At 35.9% G+C, this 24,364-nt stretch overlaps 1 protein-coding gene across 1 annotated transcript; it reads left to right on the top strand.

Moving 5' to 3' along the window:
* Positions 1 to 2,833: 2,833 nt before the first annotated feature.
* LOC144451826 (alpha-1A adrenergic receptor-like) lies at positions 2,834 to 23,886 on the top strand. The gene is made up of 2 exons (XM_078142729.1): positions 2,834 to 3,302; positions 23,243 to 23,886. The coding sequence occupies exons 1-2, from the start codon at positions 2,834 to 2,836 to the stop codon at positions 23,884 to 23,886; spliced, it is 1,113 nt and encodes a 370-aa protein (XP_077998855.1).
* Positions 23,887 to 24,364: the final 478 nt, after the last annotated feature.

Here is a 24,364-nt window from a genome sequence, read left to right as displayed (position 1 = left end):
TTTGTATGGGGGTCAGAAATCCACGGAACAAAACAACGGATTTACAACAACGTGACATCACCATGCTTACGGCACGTGTCTGTCACCCTGAAATGCATACAATGCATTATGGGTGTAAAATATACGATGGTTTAATCTCAAAATGCAAGGGCAAAAAACAATTTCATCTTTTTATGATAATCACGAAAGTGAAAGTGACATATCCAAGCGGCGTAAGATGAGTTTGTAAGTTATTCTTCGGGGGGTGGGGGGGGGGGGGTGATAAGAGTTAAGTTTTTTTAGTGTCCATCAAAGCTGCTTGTAGTATTCTGTGTACTGTTGTATACGTAATTATTTACCATCTTTGGCAACAATATACCTAAACCTGAAATTTAGGCATAGAAGGTTTCGAAATATACTACTTTAACAAGTTCCACATGTGGACCACTAATGTGAGATTGTGGTGATCCCCAACAAGATATAGCAGTGGTAACTAATTATGTCGCTATCAAAATTTGATACATTTTATTTGTGACTTTCATCGAAAATCTGTCTTTTTGCGTATAATTTTCCGTAAACCAAATCTCGCACAAATTTGTTTTATTATAATTTCCCCCAATCTCTGCAACATGTGAATCTAATTAGTGTACACATAACCAATGCATAGTGTACATATTGTGATCATGCATGAATCAACAGCAAATACTTCATAATGTGTCAAACTACAGCTTAATGATTACATGTATTGTAACTAGACCAGATATTAGTGGGCCAATCAAGCTGATGAGTCTAAGTAGTACACTATAGTGTGCACATAACCAATGAATAATGTACATAATAGTGATAATAACTACAGCTTAATTATTTTGCTATTTCAAAACAATGGACCATTGGAAATTGAAATAGGTGCTCCACAACTAAATTTCTGTGGTCATTTGACTCAAGATTACTGCTAATTTCAAATCCTGTGATGACGGGGTAAATGATTCGATGACATTTAGATGTTACTCCTCAATATTTTTCTTCGTTCAGCCAAAAATACAAGTGACCTAAGGGGCCTTTCTCACTACGAGTCGCTAGACGAGTGGTGACAACCCTTCAGTCACTAGTATTTTCCGGCTGAATGAATAAAATTATTGGAGAATAACATATTAATTATACTGGCGCCAGTAATATCAAAGAAAAATCGGGCAAAGTAATGGCATTTTTGAACGTTTTGACTCATACTTCGAAGACAGCAGAACCAGTGACGTACACACACGTTGTCGTGACGTAGAACGACCAGATACTATAATTATTATACATTCCATATGTTTTGTTCAACTTACCCCGTGCGTGGTATAATTTATAGTAACGTACACTAAAATGTCAAAGAAGTCCGTCAATTTTGACGGTATGGTTAGAAGACGATTTTCAATACAGTGACATTGATCAAGAATGACATTTCAAAGTTTATACAAGGAAGGTGTAATGTAGGTTTCATGTAAGGTTTCTTTTCAGTTAAAAGCTTTTAAACACAGATTGTACTAATTACACCAGAAGGCTTATCAGTGTATAAACACTTGCTTGTAGTTTGTTGAAAATCGAAGATTGAAACTCCCAGTTCAATGAATCGTGGGCGAGATCTGATACGTGTAAACTTAGATCTATTTCATATCATACATCTAAAAGTGAACACAACACTTCCTACGAATTCGATCAAAACGGTTTTAACATACTGCAGTGTCATTGCACGAAGGGTACAATGTATTGACAAGACGAAACGAATTTAATACAATCGACAAAACTGTCTCCAATTTACACAATCATAAAATCAATATTGCCTGGGGGTTTTCTGCTATTCACTTCAAAATTTCCAGCTTGTCAACAAATTATACCGAATCTAATCTGATTAGTACAATTTGTAAGTCAATTTACTTCCCATTATCACAAACCATGACGTTTATGTAATCACGGTCATTCAATAAATTCTCAAATTAATGAAATTATGATTTTTACAAAGATTTCCCGCTGTACAAAATATTACTACCAGTTGTTTGAACTAATTTGAACAACCGTTACGTTAGACTGATTTAGCTTTTACACAATCATCATCACATTTGAGTCGCCGCCTACCGTTAACCTTCGCGGAGGTTGAAGATACTACAGTGGCAGATCAACAATCGAGAAGCTAATCACATACATACATACATACATACATACATACATACATACATACATACATACATACATACATACATACACACATACACACATACACACATGCTCACTCACTCACTCACCCACTCACTCACTCACTCACTCACTCACTCACTCACTCACTCATGCTCATACTCGCTCACTCACTCACTCACTCACACACACACACACACACATACATACACACATAGACAAACAAAATGAAACTTATTGCAACATTTTGGCATATGCCATCATACAAACGTTGGCGTATTTACACTCACAGTAGGGCGGTGTTTCTAATAGCACGTTTTTCTCACATGGCGGCACATTCCACCTCGTTCAGTGCCTCACTATCTTGATTGCAGGGTAATTATATCTACATAACCATGGATATAATAGTGTAATACATCTACACAAACAAGGAGCCGCTATACCTTACTTTTGTATATATCTACCACATGCAAGAACTAAAAATTTAGTTTGCCTCGATCTCAATTTATCGACAGCACATTTTCCATTGTAATACCTACCGCGCATAACCCTGAATATATAACATCACTATGCCACCGAGGAATATCCCATAACACTTTGCGATGAATTGAACAAACTCATACACGGATATAGTGCTCTGTTGTCCCGTGTGTGATCGCTGAGGTGGTTTGGAATTTCAAAGATGTCCACGACTTTCTTCACGGTAGCTCCAAATTCATCACAAGGGATGCTTGCACATGAATCGAATGCAAGTCATCCTACAGGAATATCATACGCTGAAAAGATCGTAGAAGCTTCTATCCTAACCACCATATGTCTCATAGCAATCTTCGGCAATACGTTATTATGGATAGTTATAATTCGAAGCCGTCATCTGCGAACAACCTCCAATGCTCTAGTTCTATGTCTCAGTGGAGCAGACGTGCTTGTATCTACAGTCAATATGCCTGTTACGATAGTTACCATCATTAACGAAGACTGGGTGTTTAGTGACACTCTGTGTGTTTGTCTTGGTTTTATCAACATGGTGACTTTCATTACATCGGTGATGTCACTAGGTCTTATCAGTATTAACCGTTACGTGTTGATAGTACATCCACAGAAGTTTAAAAACATTTACAACAGGCGGAGCATACTGTTTATGGTGCAAGGTTGGTTACGTTTTTATAATACTAAGTTATTAATACGTATACGTATCCATAGTGGAATGGAAAGTTCTATACGCAATAGTGATGGTTATTGTTACTGAAGTCGTTTTTGTTGGTGGCGTGGTGTTGTTTAGTAATAGTACGGATACTAATTATCGTTGTTGTTGTTGTTGTTGTTGTTGTTGTTGTTGTTGTTGTTGGTGGTGGTGGTGATGGTGTTGCTGTGTAGAAACTACTATCAATAATTGTTGTTGCGGTAGTGGTTGTTTTCGTATTGTTGTTGTTTCCGTGTTGTTGTTGTTGTTGTTGTTGTTGTTGTTGGTGGTGGTGGTGGTGGTGGTGGTGGTGGTGGTGGTGGTTTAGTTAGTGGTATGAGTAATTACTGTTAATGAATTAATACACGGTTGTTACATTTGATTGATTGTTGATTTTTTTTTATTTCTAGTAAGTTCAATGATTTACTCTCGATATGATATTCTAAACCTATAGGGAGCCTTCAGTAATTACAAGGGAGCGCAGGGAGAATCAAGCTCGGGCTGCTTCAAAAAATGTGACCTAGTACCTCTCCATATTGTACACCTATATGAGCCTTCACTAATTACAGGGGAGGGTGGGGAGAATCAAGCCCGGGTGCATAAAATGTGACCTCTTCAATTCCCTCGCAGTGCATTCCCAGGCAATTTAAGTTGGTTTAATTTTAGCAACGCGTTGAGATCCCAGAGGCTAGTAACGTTGTCGTATCCATGTGTTGAGATCACAGAGGCAGGTAACGCTGTTGTTCGTAATTTGATGACAATGGCATACACAAGTAGTTATCGAATGAATTTATCTTTCCAATAAATGACAGTATTGTGTTGAATATATATATATATATATATATATATATATATATATATATATATATATATATATATATATATATATATATATATATATATATATATATATATATATGCTTTCGTTGACGTCAGAATTGACATCGATAAATAATATGGCTAGTGCAATTCATTCTTAACGAGTTACATAAAATTCATATACTTCGCGAGTCTAGAACGCCAAACCAATATTTGATGATTAAATTCTGCTAAAAGGTAATATAATCCTACATTAGTTACCGAATTATCGTAAAGATTAAACACAATGACTTGTTATAACATTATAACCAAACATCTTAACTAAACGTCGACGACGAAGTGTTTGTAAGGATCTGCCGGTTCGAGATACTCTAGGGATCAAATATTACATGGATCAATAAATATTTGTCCCCTTTGTATATTCACCAATGTTTCCAAAATGAGCTGATCATGTTCAGATGAAAAGACACTTTTGATTTAATTAGAATAAAGCTTGTGGTTGACCAGCTTTAATCAAATTTAAAGCCTCTGTGTATTTCAAAAGTTCGGTTTGTATACCTCAAAAGGTAAATAAATGTAACGCCACGGATATGGCATATGTCCTTTAGAACTGTATTGCCTTTGCTCATGCGGATAAAACTTGTCAATGAGACCGCTGTACGTAAGCTAACCGAGCCATATTGAAAAGAAAGAATACGTTTACTGTGGTTCTTGATTCTAAGCAGGGAAAAACGTCCCCATCAAAGACAATAAAACAGTCGCTGGAAATAGACCATTCATCTGGGTTTTTATTTTTTTTAAAGGAATAAACTGACCGCAAGACACTCAAATATTAATTTTGATAATTACAAATTAATATACCTAATTTTCGTATGTATTGTACAAATAACCATTTTTGTTGACAATAACGAAATATAATGGTATTTTATTTTATTTTATTCTATTATATTTTATAATATTGTGAAAATGCCGATAAATGACTGGAATAATTTAAAACCAAATAACGGCAAGAAAAGCTGATGTTCAAATAAATGAATGATTTGCCATCCCACTGATTGATGTGGTTTTCAGTTAAAAGCTAAGTTGGAAATTAATCTGAATTATTTATCTAATTTCTCTCATGTTGACACTAAAAGAAAACTTACTAAACATACCAAATGCTCCACCCCTGCCTTCAGCTATCAAGATGTACCGTTAAAAGCCATATAAAATGACATTCATTCTCAAACGTGATGTCCTATTAATGTGTTTGCGGCAAAGTAATGCCCAGCTGTGATATTTGCAATGAGTTTAGTTGGTATTATACCGATACAAATGGGAGTTCGTAGGACCCTCAATGACGGCTGCTCAAAATGAACTTGACGCTCGCTGACGCCGGATGTAAGACAAATTAGTAGGCCTTTTTTAACTATAGGACACCCGGTTTGGTGCACATTGATCAACCATGACTTAGTAGTTTGGGTCAAATTCTGTCAATAGAGTAATAATAGTTTTCAAAAACCAAAGCTGGGTTTCCCAGTGTTGCTGTACGATGGCTGATGGTAGTATAGCCGAGTCATGATGCCACAATAAATAATAACTACTCTGGGTTAATTATTAATTTGGTCTTATAATTAATTAAAAAACCAGTTTAATTGTGAAATTTAAGTACGTTAATCCGCCATGCGAGTTAGTATTGGAATAGAAAACAAACTTGTCACGGAGAAGCTATGTGTGGGCATAGACAGTGGTGTGAGTTAATTTCGTGAATTATGTGCGGATTTTGTTATAAACCTCAAAGGCGCTGTCAGTATGTGTAGAATTAACAATAAGAAAACGGAGATCTACTTTAACCTACAAGTATATAAACTACAGATGTTCAAAGAATTAAAGGATTTCAATATGACCCCATCGTATTACACATGAGCTTGTCAGAGAAACATGCATCCGTCGTTAATTTTATGGATATTAAAATAAAGTTTCAAGTTACTCTGAATGTGTCGAGAAATACTGTAAAGCGTAACCTTAGCAAAGTCATTGTGAATATATGTAGAGAAATACACGTGTACAATCTGGTGTGTGAATCTTTTATCATGGAAACAGATAATTGACGGTCTTCTTAGTGCTATCAAACATGTCGTGACTTCCTACTTGAATTCGGGAATAAATAGCGTGAAGATGGTCACGCTACTCAATTTAATGTTGTTTCCATGGGAAGTGTTTTTGCACCTCCAAGGTAGGTTTGAATCGTAACAGCTTTTATACCGTTTTATCTAGGTACAAGTGATTATTTATCGTTTAATGTGTCTACAGTTGTTGTGACTGGCATGTGTTTTTACATCTACATAGAGAGAACTACGAGAGTGAAATATTAACTAGAATTCATAGAACTAGTGCTTTTATTTTAATAAGCCATAACCTTACTTTCGACCTGAAATCAACTTCAATCTATTTTTGTATTCAAAGCATTTTTACTTAGAGAGAAGACACTATTATCTTTGTATTTTCTATTTGTCATTGTGTTCCAAAAGTTACTGTATTATTTATTCTCTTTTCTGTTCGAATGATGGACGGTGGCCCTATTCTTATAATATAAATGAATAAAAGAAATACTAAACCGTTACCATTCATGTGTTCTATAGTATTAATGCGTTCTATGGTTATACATGTCAATGTAGTCAGGGCCATGGGAGTGACAAGTCTCTCTGATCAAATTAACCTGAGCTGTAGAAAGTGAAAAACACCGGAAGACTCTTCATTGTAATTTGGTTTCTCTCTGGATGTCGGAAAGAAAGTGAATTTCTCGAGCAACGAATGTCTAAACATGAAAACTAGTTTCAATTACTGAACAGAACTACGTATATTGGTACATTGTGTAGAATCTTACTTATGCTATAATTACCCCTATCCTTCATTTACATGTATTCTCGTTCTTCCTACGTCTGACGCAATACCATGATAGGAGTTCACGTTCAAATCTCGCGCGTTGAGTAATCCACTCAACCAATGGAAATGCAGATTAAAGCTCTCACTCACTGATTGTAATCAGATTTGGGGTAATATGGAGCCGATGGAGTAGATCTTATCTCTGGGCTCATTCTGACAGGGAATGCTTAGACCCTGATCAGATTTAGCTCAGTAATTCTAAGTGGTCTAAAGTTTAACCTTTTACTGAAACACCTTTACTGGATTTCTGAATATCAGTCCAACTAAGGTGAACAGTCACCAGGTGTTTTTTGAAAGCAGAGCTTGAGGAGAACGTAAGATTAAGTTTGACGATAAGTCAAGAGTCTAGTTACACACTGGACTAACAATTTACTATCGGGTTGAACAAAATTCCCTTTTCTTCTCTTCTTATTTTGAAATTGGATACATTCGGCTACAAATGTATGCAAATGGATAAACGATATCGCTTTTCCATAGAAACTCATTTCTTTTTTGTCTTTTAGAAATTAGAACCGAATAAATGATACCTTTCTTCCGTTGAACCTTATTGAAAAAAATGGTTGAAGAAAAGTCGCCACATAGTCTGCTTACTGTGACATTAGGGTTAGGGATGTTAGCATACAGGATAAAGTTGATACAATTGTTGTTAGAAGATTCGTCCAGTGCGAATTGCTATTGAAGATTGGGCACATTGTGTTTTAGTTGTGCTTTATAATGCGCTATATTATTTGTTCATACACTGATTAGAAGCTGAAATGGACATCTATACATATTAAGACATATGATTGGTTTTAATAAATTTATCAAAGCAATTGTCGCATTTTGAAAAATCCATATAGTCAGTAATATGAAATCATGTCGAAGTACCTGAATAAAGACATCACTGTCCAATTTTCTTTCATTATATATCTATTAGTGTGGTTTAACTTTGAGAAAGTAATAACATCTAATGTTGGGATCTAAACCTAGTATATAAATAATGTTGACAGTAGACTGGCTTTCATATGTATAAATGTCAAATCACATTACATACAATTTCTTACAACAATGTGATGAATCTATGAGAACATAGGGACGGTGATATAAACCTGAATCAGATGAAGACTTCATTTCTGTTTAATTCTGTGACACAATAAAATGTTATTTATTCTGCTGATTTTATGACACTGGGTTTATTAAACGTCGGCACTAATGATCAGAAGAGATTCATCAACTTAGTTTCATGACATCTCTAAAGGTTATCATTATTGCACAGAATTGAGGTAACAAAAGTTGTAAATATTACGCAACGTTCATATTGTCCTATAATTTAAGCTAGCAAATGTAGAGTTGTAATAACAGAGTGTACACAAACGTGTGAGGTGAAAGATCCCTTTAAACAAGTCTTTGTTATCTGAATGTAAGTAAGTCAGTTCAGCTTTTTTGTAATCTGTACATTTTATTACCTTTATAGCCCATTAATGTACTCGGAGAGTATTATTGTAGTAAAGATACTAAAGTCATTAATAAAAGCGTTTGCTCGTCGTGCAACATGATCATTTGTTTTGTATATGTCAAAACAGATCATTAGAACCAGGAAGGTCTTTGAAACATCACGTGATGACCTGACGTCAAATCATTAGTGTGAACAATTTAACTGACCTATTAGTATGTTTTGCCAAAAATCAAGTTTAATTGCATATTTCATTTTGGGTCTATCTCGCCTTTCCATCTTTCCGCCTGTCAGCATGTCTATCTGTGTATGTGTCTGTCTTCTTGCCTGCCCGCCCCTCTATCTATCTGTCTATCTAATAATAATGTTGGGTTCTTATATAGCGCTTTCCCACGCCATGCTCAAAGTGCTTTACAAGTATTACCCCTGAACAGAACGGCACAACGGCCCTTAGTCTTCCTCAACTCCCGAGCATACAATCCATTGCAGCCATTTAAGCGCATAGGATTAAAACTTTCACATTGCAACCTACATCCTACCAGGTCCCCAATTATACAGCTGGGTTGACTTAGGCAGAGTCATGGTTCAAATCTTGTCCAAGGACTTTAACCACTCAGAAACAAACAGTAGGCAGCGACAGGGCTCTACAACCTGTAGATTCGAAGCCGGTCACGCTAACCATTCACCCATCATGACTATCTATCTATCTATCTATCTATCTATCTATCTATCTATCTATCTATCTATCTATCTATCTATCTATCTATCTATCTATCTATCTATCTATCTATCTATCTATCTATCTATCTATCTATCTATCTATCTATCTATCTATCTATCTATCTATCTATCTATCTATCTATCTATCTATCTATCTATCTATCTATCTATCTATCTATCTATCTATCTATCTACCTACCTACCTACCTACCTACATATCAACCTAGCTACCTATCTACCTACCTATCTATCATGTGCATGACAATCTTGGATAGCAAGAAGTTAAGAAACTTAGGAAACTTGAGAAAACCTCCAAGTCTCTCGTGCGGTTTTCTAACCATCTGAAGTTCCATTACGTTGCCGTCATGAACAGATATACACCTGTTAGTATCAAGCTGAGATGGCCAATCAAAACTCAGAATACCGACAAGATCATTCAAAAGGGTGAGAAAAAACTGGTACATGAAAGAACCCGTGATATTCATTCAGGTATAACAAAGTGTAACAAAGTGTGAAGACGTGTAATATCATATCGTACCACTACGTAATGCCGTATCGTACTTAGTACAAGCTATAAGTGGCTAAACTAAAACTCTTGACGTCCGTACGTCGACAAATGTTAACATGATAGTTTTTCAAAAAAGCAATTGTTTAGCTTCGAAAGAGCTACACAGCAGCTTGCAAAGCATCAACAATCTCGTTCAACATTTTGTTCCCCTTATTACTATTGATATGAAGTATTTCTTCTCATTATTCCATTGACATATTTTCTTTTCGAATTTCTTTCTCTGTACAAAGAAGAAGCCGCCGCGCCGCCGCCGCAATTATAATGAACTTAATAACATCAAAATCTTGCAACCTATTCTATAGCCATACACTCCGTGCAACAAAAGCGGTTTTGTATTCATTCTATACAAGTTGCTAATGATATATGTATTTTTTCTTCGGAACTTTACAATAAAGTGGCCATATGGATGAGGATTGAGTATTTATTTGGATTTTTAATTTATAAAATATTTTGTCATTGCGTCCTACTATAGAGTCCTACTTAAATTTCATCCATACCATCTAAGCATTGGAACACCCTGCAGTTAACAACATCTTATCATCAAATACTTTATATTTCCTTCTTATGCACGGATGGGAGTAAATTTAACAAACTTCAGTTCTGTCACATCACGAACGCCGGGCCAAATGAAAAGGAGTTGTAAAGCTAGATATTTAGGTTGAAGCAATTAGCTTCATATAGGTGTCAAAAGATGAAGATGATGTGGCAAAAAGGTTGTAAAGACATGGTTATATAATAGGGTGTATTTAACTTATAAAGCAGTCGAAGGAATTCAATAATTGTAGTCATTTATTCTTAATAGAATTGTTGATATTACACTCCGGGGGAGATGATTACGACTGATAATGTGTTATTAGTTTCTTGTTCTATAAGGAGGTTATTTTAAAAAACCCATTTCATTGTCGATATTAATTATATCTCATTGTTACATAAATGAAATGATCTCAGAGGAAATTACCAATCACAATATGCCATTAACGTACTTGATAGATCTGTGGAAGCAGGGTATATAGTGAGCTATGTCAGAATGTAAGTAAGTCCATGGATCGAGATTAAGATTGATAATGTGAGATTTGAGTGTAGGTACGGTGTACTCGGGGTATTTGCAGTAGTCATTGCATGCTATCACGCGATTTTGTATCCAAAAGCTCATTTGCATATTATCTGCACACACTTATGCAGTCACGCAGTCGAAATTGCATTGCAGTGCAAATACCACTAGTATGCACACGCACTGGTGCAAGTAATCACTGGTACACATGTGATAATGGATATTACCCTGACTATATTCACAGCCGTACGCATATGAATATCACTCCGCCTTTATATTAGCATGCAGTAAAGTTGCTACAAGGCATTCTTTAGCAGTATTTGCTGCAAGGCATTGTTTCATTTACTTCTACATTCGTAAACAGGTTTTAGCGATTAAGTCTAGGAATATAACGTAACATACACACATCTATAGATCCGATGTGACAGTTATTTCATGTTAACACTTAGAAGGTATTAGACGTTTGTCGTTTGACGAGTGTCCATTTACTTGATTGAGTGGTTGCATTTCTTTTCTTAATCAATCGTGTATCTGTTAGCAACTGTTACTACCACTTATTAGGGAGTAGGTAGGAGTGGTGCGTTGGTTGTAATCTCATCATTAGTCAGTTGAAATGCACTATATAACCCCTAGCTAGATAGTGGATGTCTATCGATAGTACATGGGTACCCACATACAGAGAGAGAGGGGGGAGAGAGAGAGTGAGAGACAGACAGACAGACAGACAGACAGACAGACAGACAGACAGACAGACAAACAGAGAGGGGCATACATACATACATACATACGAACGATTATACACATATTTTAATCAAATTAATAGGACATAGTACACCTAATATTAGGCCAAATTGTCAGGTTACTACTGCAACTATACAATTTTCCGAATTTATATGATGAGTCAGAAAACAATGAATGCTGAAATATGCATAGACTGTACGATATGTCTATGCTAACAGCGCAGCACGACATGTTGTATCTTTACATACTATTTAATGTACATAGCATGTAGCATTCTCCAATTACACCATTTCCTGGCTTAATGTTACAATTCCATATCCAAAGGTACAAATGCTACATTCAAATTAAAGCTAATCTTAAAGAGGAACTGCCAACTGTTAGTCCAGCTGCTAGTTTACATGGTGGGTTAACTTACCTTTGATTATACTGATAATTGAAACATGGTGCTGCATTCGGAGACAGCTCCACTTTAAATTCACAACAAAAGTCTCTCTGGATATTGTTTGCAATCCATGTCTGTCCACTGCCTATTAAAAAGTAAGGCGGATGAGCATTTACTGATATTATTACAAAGCTTAAGTTCACCCATGTCAAATACAGAAATTTACCACCTTTCGCCACTGTTCACTTTTGAAATGTGTGAGGTAATTTGCACCTCTGGGGCCAATTTCCCGTAAAATCGCAATCGTAAAGGCAATTGCTACGTTGACGTGAAATGTGATATTTTTTTAAGTTAAAATCAAGAAAAAAGCCCGAGCTCACCATACACATTTTTAAAAAGGGGGGTTCAGTTATTAAAATTAAGAATCCAATATAGCCACCGAATGCTGTATTAACGCAATGGGAAAATTAAGGGATGATCAATTATATTGAAAACAAAACGATGGCCTCTACACTTCTGTCATTATTTGAAAAAGATCACAAGTAACATGATGACGTCGCCGCATCCCCACCTGATTTTAGATTAAATAGAGGCGGAGTCCTGGAGTCCTGGTTGGACATTTGCATACCATCAATGAGCGATGACGACAGCCTGTCAAGTTGTGATGGATTACTACTGATATGCGCCGTTTGCGCTTCGCTCACTATGGGGGTTGAACCACATTTAATGCCTTGAGCAACAGGATTGACTAGAATGGGATAGTGATGAAGTACATTCTAGTAGAAATACGATCCCTGTCACGACCTAGACTAGTCACTGTCATGTTGTACGAGACACTAGGTGAACTGAAAGTATTGTAATATTATGTTTCTCTTCAAGTCGGATTGAAAAGACCGTCTTTATGTAATCAGTTCATCGAGTCATGTAAGAAGATCAACCTTTTCATTCATTTGTAACTCAGTTTGTAACTTTGTACGCCAAGGAATTCTTAAGGAGTTTCAAAGATGTTCTTAGGTTTCGCCTTTTTCAGACATACTTCACTCTCTATATTTCGCTGCTGAATGACAAAGCTCATGTCCAATCTCATCGAGACTAGATGACGGTAGAAGCCATATATTTAATACAACATAAAATACCGCAATCAGTTTTAAGGGACAATTTGTTATAACGATGTCTGGTCTATTCGTCTGTGTGTGTGTGTGTGTGTGTGTGTGTGTGTGTGTGTGTGTGTGTGTATGTCTGACTGATTGATTGAATGACTGACTGACTGTGTCTGTCTGTCTGTCTGTCCGTCCGTCCATCCATATGTGTCTGTCTGCCTACCTGCCTGCCTGCCTGCCTGTCTGTCCGTCCGTCCGTCTGTCTGTCTGACTGACCGACCGACCGACCGTCCGTCCGCCTGTGTCTGTCTGTCTGTCTGTCTGACTGACTGACTGACTGACTGTTGTCTGTCTGTCTGTCTGTCTGTCTGTCTGTCTGTCTGTCTGTCTGTCTGCCTGCCTGCCTGCCTGCCTGCCTGCCTTCCTGCCTGTATGTATGTATGTATGTATGTATGTATGTATGTATGTATGTATGTATGTATGTATGTATGTATGTATGTATGTATGTATGTATGTATGTCTTTCTGCCAGTCTGTCTGCCTTTTGCCTGTCTGTCTCTATGTCTGTTTCTGTTTGATGATCCATTCATTGATTTCGATGAAATTTGATGCAAGATACTGTGAGGGTAGAACTGAACAGATTTGTTCATATTAAAAGCCTCATAATTGCCGTTTTAAAATGTTTTACTGTGTATTTTGATACAAGGTCAGTGTGTGTGAAACAGTAGATTCATTTTGTAATTAAAACGTTAATATCTACTTCCTAATGGTCTTGGATGATATATCTTTTATCCCTTATGATTTGATGGACAGAACCGGAAATTCCTGCTATCAAGAGTCTATGATAAAACTAATTAATCAGTAGATTGTTGAAAGGTTTAGCTACAAATAGTTTGTGCATACAACTCTATAGTTTTCCAATGATTAATCAGCATACTGACATAGGGGCACAGACAACATAATCATCGCGTGCAAATCAAGAAAGGGGATACAACATGATAAACGAATCAATGTACTGATACACGCTATGTTTTGCCACCTTTGCAAATCGACATTGCTTGAAAAAAAAATCGTATAATTTACAATCGTTCACTCATGGACAAACAATATTGAGTGAAATGTTTTAGGATATATGAAGCTTCCAAATTGATATCCCTACCTCGAGGAACATAGCTTTATACACAACATCACAGAACTTGTTACTGAGACAGGTAACCTTATATATCTGTAGGGATGACAAATGGGTATTTATTTCACAACAGGCATACTTTTCGAAGCATGAACACCATTAGACGCCTCATAATACGAAGTAAATTCGGTGCTGTAGTCTATGATATTAAAACTACAACCTTCTGTAGAGTCTGCAGGTTATCTGTATACATATTTTATAAGACTTTATAGTACAGTTTTGGACTATTGTGTGGTTTTTTTCAACTACTTTAAGTTTACTGCAAATGGAGCTATGCATCTGTTTCTATTTATCTTTATGATCGAATTCTGTCGAGATCAAACTTACATAGAATTAATCGTTCATGGATGGTAGTTATGCATGCTATCATAGAAATTAAAGTCCTTGGTAATTCCAATCAGTTTTAACGACTACTTTGTGTATCATATGTAATTTCACTATGGTTAGTATAGGTATAATATCTAGACTTTAAAGTGGGAATATCTGCTGATTGAGCGTTTATGTAATGTTGTTATTCCTTACCCTTTGCTTTGCTGAAGTTTTACGGGATCAAGATGTTTAATACAAGGGATAGAACGCCTAATATCAGGATAAAGATTGAAGAGAACTACCACTGCTTCAGATTATGGGTAGGTTATCAAAACCTCGTCAGGTAGTTGACATTTATATAAACTGATCTGTTGATTTTCTGTTAACAGGCCGAAATGTAGTCAGAGCTTTTAGAAACCCCTTGAGTTGAGATTTTCCAAGCCATCAAGTTTATATTTATGAATTTTATATAAAATACTACAACGGAAGTACAGCTATAAGCAAAATAAGTGGAAACACAAACTAAAAGCATTGCTGCAGCATGTCGATTTAAGCTATTGATATAGTTGCACTCCGAGTAGGGTGGCATTTCTGATAGTAAGTTTTCCTCAAGTGGTGGTACATTCAACCCTATTCAGTCTTTATATTATCTAGTCCCCACAGGGTGATTACATTCACATGGAAAATGGTATTGCCAACTTGTGTAATACCCCATATACAGTTGTACAATAACAATAGTAAGTTAGTTATTATCTTATTCTTGATTTCCATAGTCGTAAATGTATGTCTTTTGTTGATATTATAAGTGGGATTCATTGCAGAGTTTATTAATTGGCATGTCCACCTCTACATAGACAGTGCATATATGATTGTATCATTGACAGACTCTAGGCAGCTTCCATAGGAGAGAGATGCTATGAAAATAATCATGTTTGTACGTGTCTCTGTAAGCGATTAGAGGGTATGCCCTTACAGATGATGATAAAATGATAACAGATATAATCATAACTGGGGTCCAAATGGTGTATAAACGTGCTTTCAAAGCGTTGGGAGAACATGTTATATTTGAATTGTTGGCTTTAAGAGGCACTGCCTATACATGTGAGACGTGACAATTCATAATTCAAGGTCTGCCTAGCCTACAGTAAATCATAATTGATATACGTCACCGACAATTTAACAATATCAACTGAAATATGATATTTATAGCTGTATGTCAACATGTAAGCTAAACTTCTAATTAGATGAATACGGGTATTATTTAGAAAATGATAAGAGGAATGTATTTCGTGATACTAATCTTTACAGATGGATATGGGTTTCGCTGTACGGCCGTATATATATATATATATATATATATATATATATATATATATATATATATATATATATATATATATATATATATATATATATATATATATATATTTATATATATTACTCTCGGTGTAATGGTACGGAAATATCATTAATGTGAATCACATAACTACATAAATGAATAGTAGAACATTATTCTATACACAAAAGCATAAAAACATAAATATATGGTGAGAAAGAAAAGCCAAGTCATTGAGCGAACAGGTATCACGAGCGTGCCATTTGCCACATTTGAGTCACGTGTACCAGGCAAGATAACAGAAAAAATATTTACAGTTTAGAAGCGTTCGCTCTCGATTAGATTACATTGGAAGCGATACTGGTTATGTGACAAAACATATTACAATTCGATGTATTTTTGTTTTTTCAACTAACAGTGTCGATGATTTTAAATTTTCACGATATCTCATTTCATAACCAAGCTATACATGTAGTGTAATCATGCGCAGTATAATCTAAAAGTTGCAAAAAGTTTCCTTTAGAGCATACCGAGGCCGAGGGAAGCTGTAAAAATTATGGGATATTCTTAAATTATAGATTTGCTCAGTAGATATGTGTTTATAAAGATTGGGTATCAGGAATAGCAATATCCGAAGGCCATACTTTTGTCAAATTAACAATGTAAAAATCGAGAGAACGAAAACAGCAGTAATTTGAGGTGTAATAAAGTCAATTATTTCAACAAAATCATAGTAAATTCTCGTATTATGATACGTATGATACGCTGTAAAGTAAAGAGCAAAAATTACGGAAGGGTTATTGTGATATATCCTGTCCTTCAGCGGCGAACGGCAGTATCATTAAATCATAACAAAAGAAAGTGGTAATAACACTATTATATTTTCCAGAATTTCTTGCCATATATCATACTTGCTGTCAACATATTAGTTTTGTTTGTGCCAAGGACGATCACATATACGAGGTGCCATGATATAGTAGTAGTAGTAGTAGTAGTAGTAGTAGTAGTAGTAGTAGTAGTAGTAGTAGTAGTAGTAGTAGTAGTAGTTTTACAGATTTTGCAGATTTACAATAGCAGTATTTAGACTAGTAACGATTTTCAAGGTTTACACTATGAACAATAGAGTTATATCTATTCTAACCTATTTTCATTTGCATTTGTATGACAACTGATTAATTTACGTTTTATTTACCCAAAAATAAAAGAAAGCAAATGACTAGTTTACATTTCAACAAAGTGTCTGTATATCCATGATGTGAAACTCTATTTCATCTTGTTTTCCTTTATGGTAGTCATTTGAAAACTACACCAGCTGCAACCGGAACGTTTTTTGGAAAATGTTTTATTAGATACAATAATTTATTCGTAATGTATAGCATCACCTGTGGGTAAACGTATATTTTTAGCTGTATACACGATAAATCAAATCAAATTGAATTTTTGGTCCGCACCCAAAAATCATCGCCCTCAACGGCGATCACGATTCAAACCTGTTTTCTTGTACTGCTTATGGATAATATCGACCATTGATTAACATGTACAGTGTCTAATTATTGATATTTGAGCAATTGTCAGTGAATACATTGTGGTTGTAATACAGAAACAGATTGAATTCATGATCACCGTTGAGGGCGCTATTTTTAGGTGCGAACCCAAAAATTAATCTAATTTGATTTATTGTGTATACAGTTCACTCACATGTGATTCAATACTGTTCACAGTGGACGATATTACGAGTAAATTATTGTACCTAGCAATACATTCTTTTAAAACGTTCCAGTCGCACATGATACATCCATTCACCTGTGATCCATTATATACGTATTCGAGGACATTAATCAATCAATCAATCAATCAGTCAATCAATCAATTTTAACTGGACACTATCAGAAAGTGTGATGTAGTACAGAAGGCATACAATGTAAATGTGAACAGTATACATAGAAAATGTTACCATATTCAGTTATTGTACAGAGCTATTAGAGGGTTCAGCATATAGCAGTAGACATAGACAATGTTACCGTATTCAGCTATTGTGCAAATCTATTTGAGGGTTCAGCATATAACAGTATACAAATATCAGTTTAAGAACGAGAATTGCATAGTCCGACTACCTTCTGTTTCAGGTTAACTGACTTCACTTGTAAAGACAATACCAAAACTGTAGCACGTTTTGACGTGAATATACTCCCCTTATTAACCATAACTAAAGCAAACGTACAATATAGTATACTGTATGGTATAGAGTGTACGCGTATGGTACATTTGTAGTAGCAGGATATATTCGTGATATTTCCTTTGGAAACCAGCACTTTAAAAAATACTACGTGTCCCTATGGTATATGAACGATGAACCCTTACAGGTGTACAATCAAAATAAAACGGAAGTCGCTATAGAATTAATACCCAGAAGACTAGACCCCTTATAAATGCCAAGGATTTAGTCACAAGAATACCATAATTGCGATGAAATTTACCGTAATAAAATTCGCAATTATGGCGTTAAAAATCTAATTTTGGAATATTTGAATTGATTGTCACTCTAATAGCTAAAGATCAAAGACAGAACACACATTAAATTTTATTCTGAAGGCACATTTCATTATGCAGTATTGGTACACATGTATAATCACAAGAAAGTCAAATTCAAAATTGTCACTTTTTATGACACCAAAGTAAATTATAGAAATCAGTAAAAATATACATTGTCAAGTAGATGAAATCAGTAGGTAGATAGATATACAGCGACATTGTTGAGCGTATGTTCTAGACTTAATTAACTGTGTTCACTGAAAGCGTAAATTGTGAGTCCAGCGTTCGCGGCTTTTGCTGTGTACAAGCAGACTGATCTACATGTAGATGTAAATGTTGGCATTTCGTGTTTCAATAACGTCGTAAAATTTAGTTATCTTATAAGTTATGCAAATATAGACATTTTCGAAGGCAATTACCACAATGACGTTAGACTTCGAATAAAATATAAAATCGTTGAAGTAATTGGCAAATATTTTCCCTTTCACGATATAGCACAATATAATTGATGACAAAACGACGTTTTCTATCTTTCAATGGGGTTATGAGATGTTCAAATAAAGCCCTTAAACTTCAATAAAATATGAAATCGTTCAAGTACTTGGCAAATATTTTCAGCACAATATAATTGATAACAAAACGACATTTTCTATTTTTCAATGGGGTTATGAGATGTTCAAATAAAGCCCTTAAACTTCTCATAAAAAATAATTGATTGCTATTAGTTTAATTGATCCATCCCACATTGGTATTGCGTTTTGTGTTTAAGTGAACTAGAAACATTCCATTATTTCGCGAATAAAACTACAGAAAATGAAGTCAGGTATCAATTTCTATTCTACTATATGACACTTATTACAACAAAACCCTACAGATGTAATTTACAAAAACTGAATATATTTATAGGATGTGTCCGCTAAAAGTAGTGCATTATAGAGTCTATGTTTATGTTATCGACGTTTCATTGTGGGTGCTGAGCAAATACTCTTATTTGACAAAGGTAAATGGTGAATTGACTGTAACTTATCACTGTATGAGCATTATCCACGTCTAAATCCTCGAACAGTTTCGCCTAAAGCGACTTATAAGAAGTGTCATGTTTTCGAAACCTTAAAATGTCCATATGGATGGGGATATTGTATTTATTTTGGATTTTCAATTTATAAAGCAATTTCATCATGGCTTCCTACTTGAAAAATCAATGTGGGAAAAAAAATATGCTGAGTTTTTGTTTGTAACTCAATAAATGGTAAAAGCATAATTTTGTTTGAAATGTTTGTTATTGTACGTACAATATCAAACCTTCTATACATTTTAAAACTGTTTTGCAAAGTATTGAGTTACGTGACTTAGTGAATGTTGTTTCGTATTGATTTTTATAGTAGGAAACATGATAAAAATGTTTTATAAATTCAAAATTCAAAATAAATACCCAATCTTCATCCATATGGCCACGTCACTTTAAACATAATAAGCGAATAGATGTGAGTGAACATTCACTGCTGTACCTACTTATTGCTAATTCTAGTCTTTGAAGGCTGCATTGTATAGGCCTTTCCACAATTTGCTTCTATTTCCTTCTATGTGTGCCTTTGGGGTATACATGGTATAAGTTACTTGGTTAATCATAGCGCACTGCTACTTTCCACGATTTCAGAACAATATGAAAAACATCCCTGATTTACACTTCTGCAGAATACCAAGGGACAAAGCTCTTAAGAAACAGTACTATGAGGTGATGATACCTCCAATTTGAGTGAGGGCGCTGTATTCTCAATTTTCTGTCTGCCGCCTGGAGTGGCCTATTTTATAATACTATGTTTATTGTTGAGATTATCTTTAAAGGCTCATGATTCAATCCCAGGTTCACAGATTAGTGTTATCTTATCAGTATACATGGGACCTGTCATTTATATTATGCATTATTTTTCTCGAAAGCTCTACCAGGAAACCACTTTTCACACTGTAGCACATGTGAGTCTTAATCCTCACCTGCCAGGGCCTTCAAACTATAATAGTCATAGTTTAATACCAGGTTCTCGTATTAGTAATATTGTATCAGTGAAGCCATAAAAATTACATAGGTTCATTATTTCATTCCGTCCCACCTTTTCTTTAACTCTGCCTAACAACTCTTTTTCAAACTTGAGGGTTTCAATCCCAGATTGTCACTTACAGGACAAGGTTTCATTCCCAGGTTCTCACTTAAAGGCCAGGGTTTCAATCCCAGGTTCTCACTTAACGGCCAGTGTTTCAATCCCAGGTTCTCACTTAAAGGCCAAGGTTTCAATCCCAGATTCTCACTTAACGGCCGAGGTTTCAATCCCAGGTTCTCACTTAACGGCGAAGGTTTCAATCCCAGGTTCTCATTTAACTTTGAAGGCCAGGGTGTCAATCCCAGGTTCTCACTTAACGGCCAGTGTTTCAATCCCAGGTTCTCACTTAAAGGCCAGGGTTTCAATCCCAGGTTCTCACTTAACGGCCAGGGTTTCAATCCCAGGTTCTCACTTAAAGGCCAGGGTTTCAATTCCAGGTTCTCACATTACTATTATATTATCAGTGAAGCCATAAAGATTACATAGGTTTCTGTAACTCTGCCTGATAACTGTTTTGCACACCTAAATCCTAATGCTAAACCAAGCTGGGCCTTTAAATACTCCCTATCTCCTGGTCCATGTGTATTGTCATCTTTTATCTATTATAAATTACAAAAGTCTAATATCTACACCATTTCCAGATAAAAGTATTGTGTCGTAATGTCACCTAAAGATTTTTTGGATGAACGAATTCTATTTATTTTATCACATCTTTTCAGAAAAATTAATGTAGAATAAACGTCGCTGATTCTACAAAGATTTCGAAGTTCATATTGGATACATCTGAAACTTTTACATCAAGATTTCTGACACCAGGCTTTTATAAACAACGAATACTTGTATCATGCAAAGTCATACATGAATTATTCGGTTTCATCCAAATACCCTCGTTCACGAAGGTATACCATGGGCAGTAAGGAGAATAGTAGCAACTAGTAGATATACATTATATGTCATTTATCCAATACGTTTTGTATCCTTAGAGAATACAGTGCAATACGATACAAATGAACATGGAAAGGTTTCTCGATTACTAATATTTATCAAATTAAAAAAAATGATGTCTCTAGTTTGACTGAGTGATGGGACCACATACCGCTTCTCCCACAATGCATAGCAAAACAAGGGTTATTCAGAGGTCAGGGGATCCGATATCGATCGAGAACGTCTCCTGTCAGTACAGAATACTAGCTGTTACAAGCTAGGGCGGGCAACAAAGTGTCGTCTGCAACTTCCTTCTACCTTCAAAGAAGGTGCATACTAGTTGTTACAAGGGCGGGCAACAAAGTGTCGTCTGTAACTTCCTTCTATTTTCAAAGAAGGTGCATCGCGCGGCGGAACTCGTACACAGCTGAGTTGAATTACATGTGGTGATTTTGGTAAATGAAAATGTTTGATTTCTTCCCTAAAACTATCTTATCAAGCGCAAGCAACTTCTTCAAAAATACACTGCAGTCTACACTACACTGTGCACAACAGATAATGCACAGTACTGCACTACTCTCGTCATTGCACACCGTGCAGACGATGGACGCGGAAGGAAGGGACGACTTACGCCGTCTGCAAGCAGGACTAAGTGTAGTCACAGTGGCGTAGTGCAGTGTATAGTGATCAACCAGCTGCAGCACTCAGTGTAAAGACAATACATAACAATGTCTCAGAATTAAACTAACCTTTGTTTACAACTTGAACTGTCCCTTCGTTCTGGGTGCCTTTGTTCTTATGTCAAGGAAAGATAGCTGGAATATATGACGACGACTTAGGATCATAACTCTTCACATTGTTTACGAAATGTACCTCACAAACTTTTTGGTTGACAGGCTTGGTTGAATTTTACGCATTTCATCATGATTTTGGCCCTACTTGAAACTTGTAATATTTTCCACCATCACGCCAATGTTGTTGAAAACAAAAGGGGACACAACAGTTGTCCTTTTTACCTATATCTGGAAAATACACACTGGAGTCTACCGATGTCTACTAATTCCCATACAAATGCTGTGCAGTGGCAGACGACAATCGAAGATGTATATCCTCCCGCCTCGTTCTGATTGTAAATAATGCGTTGCATGCTGGGAAAAACCGGAACGTCGACGAATTCCTTGTTACATGTGTCAATGATTTTTAGTCTGTGGGCCGACCGTCCTAATTCTGTCACCAATAGATATACAACTGTACTATGACTGTTATACTAACGATTACTTAGCACGGGTGCTACAGCTCAGACAGTAGTCTAGAGACTACCTGTGGCTTCGAATCTCTTCTCGTTGAGCTAGACGGGATGAAGCGAGATCTTGTTATTCGAAGCCGCAGACAGTCTCTAGCCTATAGAGATGGAGAATGCTGGTAAGCAGGCGTAAGAGAGAGCAGTAGGTAAATAGCGTTGCAAGACATATTGTTTTACGAGACACGGTCGATAGGTAATTGATATGAGATTGGCGTTATTAACCGTTTACAACTGCCAATGCAAACAATATTCATTAAACAGTCAATATATGAATGATTATGAATGGTCACTATTTAAAAAAAATTACTTTTTATAGTTTCATTTTTATGGCAGCTCGTGTTATTTAAAGATATGCTGAGATATGGCTACACTTGTTTGAATAAACCTAAGGAGCCCTTCCCTATTCCGGTGTCAATGAGTTTTGATGCCATGGCAACTATATATAATCTGCTAACCATTTTCTTTTTCTTATTCCCATGTAGGTGTGTGGTTACTTTCTGCTCTTCTTGGATCGCCACCATTATTTGGCTGGGCTGAGTATGCCTATCTTCACGGACAATCTTTCTGCTTTTGTAGATGGAAAAGTAGTATTTCCTACACATTTTTCATGGTTGGGACGTGCTTTGGTGGCCCTTGCTCTGTGATGACTTTTTCCTATGCAAGGATCCTCATGGAAGTTCGTCGCAGTCGACGTCGTGTTACGGATGAAGACGCCACAAAAGTCGAAGACCGGAATCATTTGAGTGTCCCAACTGTAGCTGGAGCTATTGCCAGCAAGAAAGCCCGAACAAACAGACAGAGAAAGAGGCGCGAAGAAGAGTTAAAATTGACAAAGTCGTTTCTTGTCGTCATCTTCGTTTTTATCATTTCTTGGTTGCCTTTCTGTGTAACTATGTTTTGGAGCGTATTTTCAGACCAACCCGTACCAAGACCAGTTGACATGACAACGCTGTTGCTAGGATACTTCAATAGCTGCTGTAATCCTATCATTTACGGTATTATGAATAAGCGATTTCGCCAGGGGTATATTCAACTGTTGAGTTGTAGATGCAAAGTAAACACGTCACTGGATTCTAGTAATAGCATTGCTGGTGACTCATTCCTCCACTCAAAGGCATGGAAATAAAGCATCAACATTTATCAGGGGTTTACTTGTGACCTTTCTTAATTAATTTTCATTGTGTGACAAAGTTCTATAATTATATAACTTATTATTCTTGTCTGTTTCAAACTTGAACACCAATGATGACGTCAGAACCCGCTCCTGAACTTTATTCTCACAACATGTTTCTCTAGAGGTGAAAGAAAAAAAATGTCTTTTGGGATATGACGGTGAGGAAGTATTGCCGTAAAGAGGACATTGATTTACCACGTTGGTGAACTACATCAACTTTGAGCAATATAACCCTTTTTTGAATTATGTCACTCTTTTGTGGGTTTTTGGGGGTGTTTTTTTTTAACTTGAAAGTAGAAAGAAGTTAATTTAATTGCGATATCAGTGGAAGAAAGTAAAATGTATATATATATATTGAGTATTGTATTTTCTCATTGCTAAGTGGAGACCGTTAACTAATACCAAAATACACCGTACAGACAGCAAACAC

The sequence above is a fragment of the Glandiceps talaboti genome, chromosome 21 (assembly GCF_964340395.1).
Source record: "Glandiceps talaboti chromosome 21, keGlaTala1.1, whole genome shotgun sequence".
NCBI classification, from domain to species: Eukaryota; Metazoa; Hemichordata; class Enteropneusta; family Spengelidae; genus Glandiceps; species Glandiceps talaboti.
This window is presented reverse-complemented; position numbering and strand designations above follow the sequence as displayed.

Coding starts and splice junctions, on each gene's coding strand:
- LOC144451826 (XM_078142729.1), top strand. CDS start 2,834: ATGTCCACGACTTTCTTCACGGTAGCTCCAAATTCATCACAAGGGATG. Junction 3,303..23,242: donor CATACTGTTTATGGTGCAAG/GTTGGTTACGTT, acceptor ATTCCCATGTAG/GTGTGTGGTTACTTTCTGCT.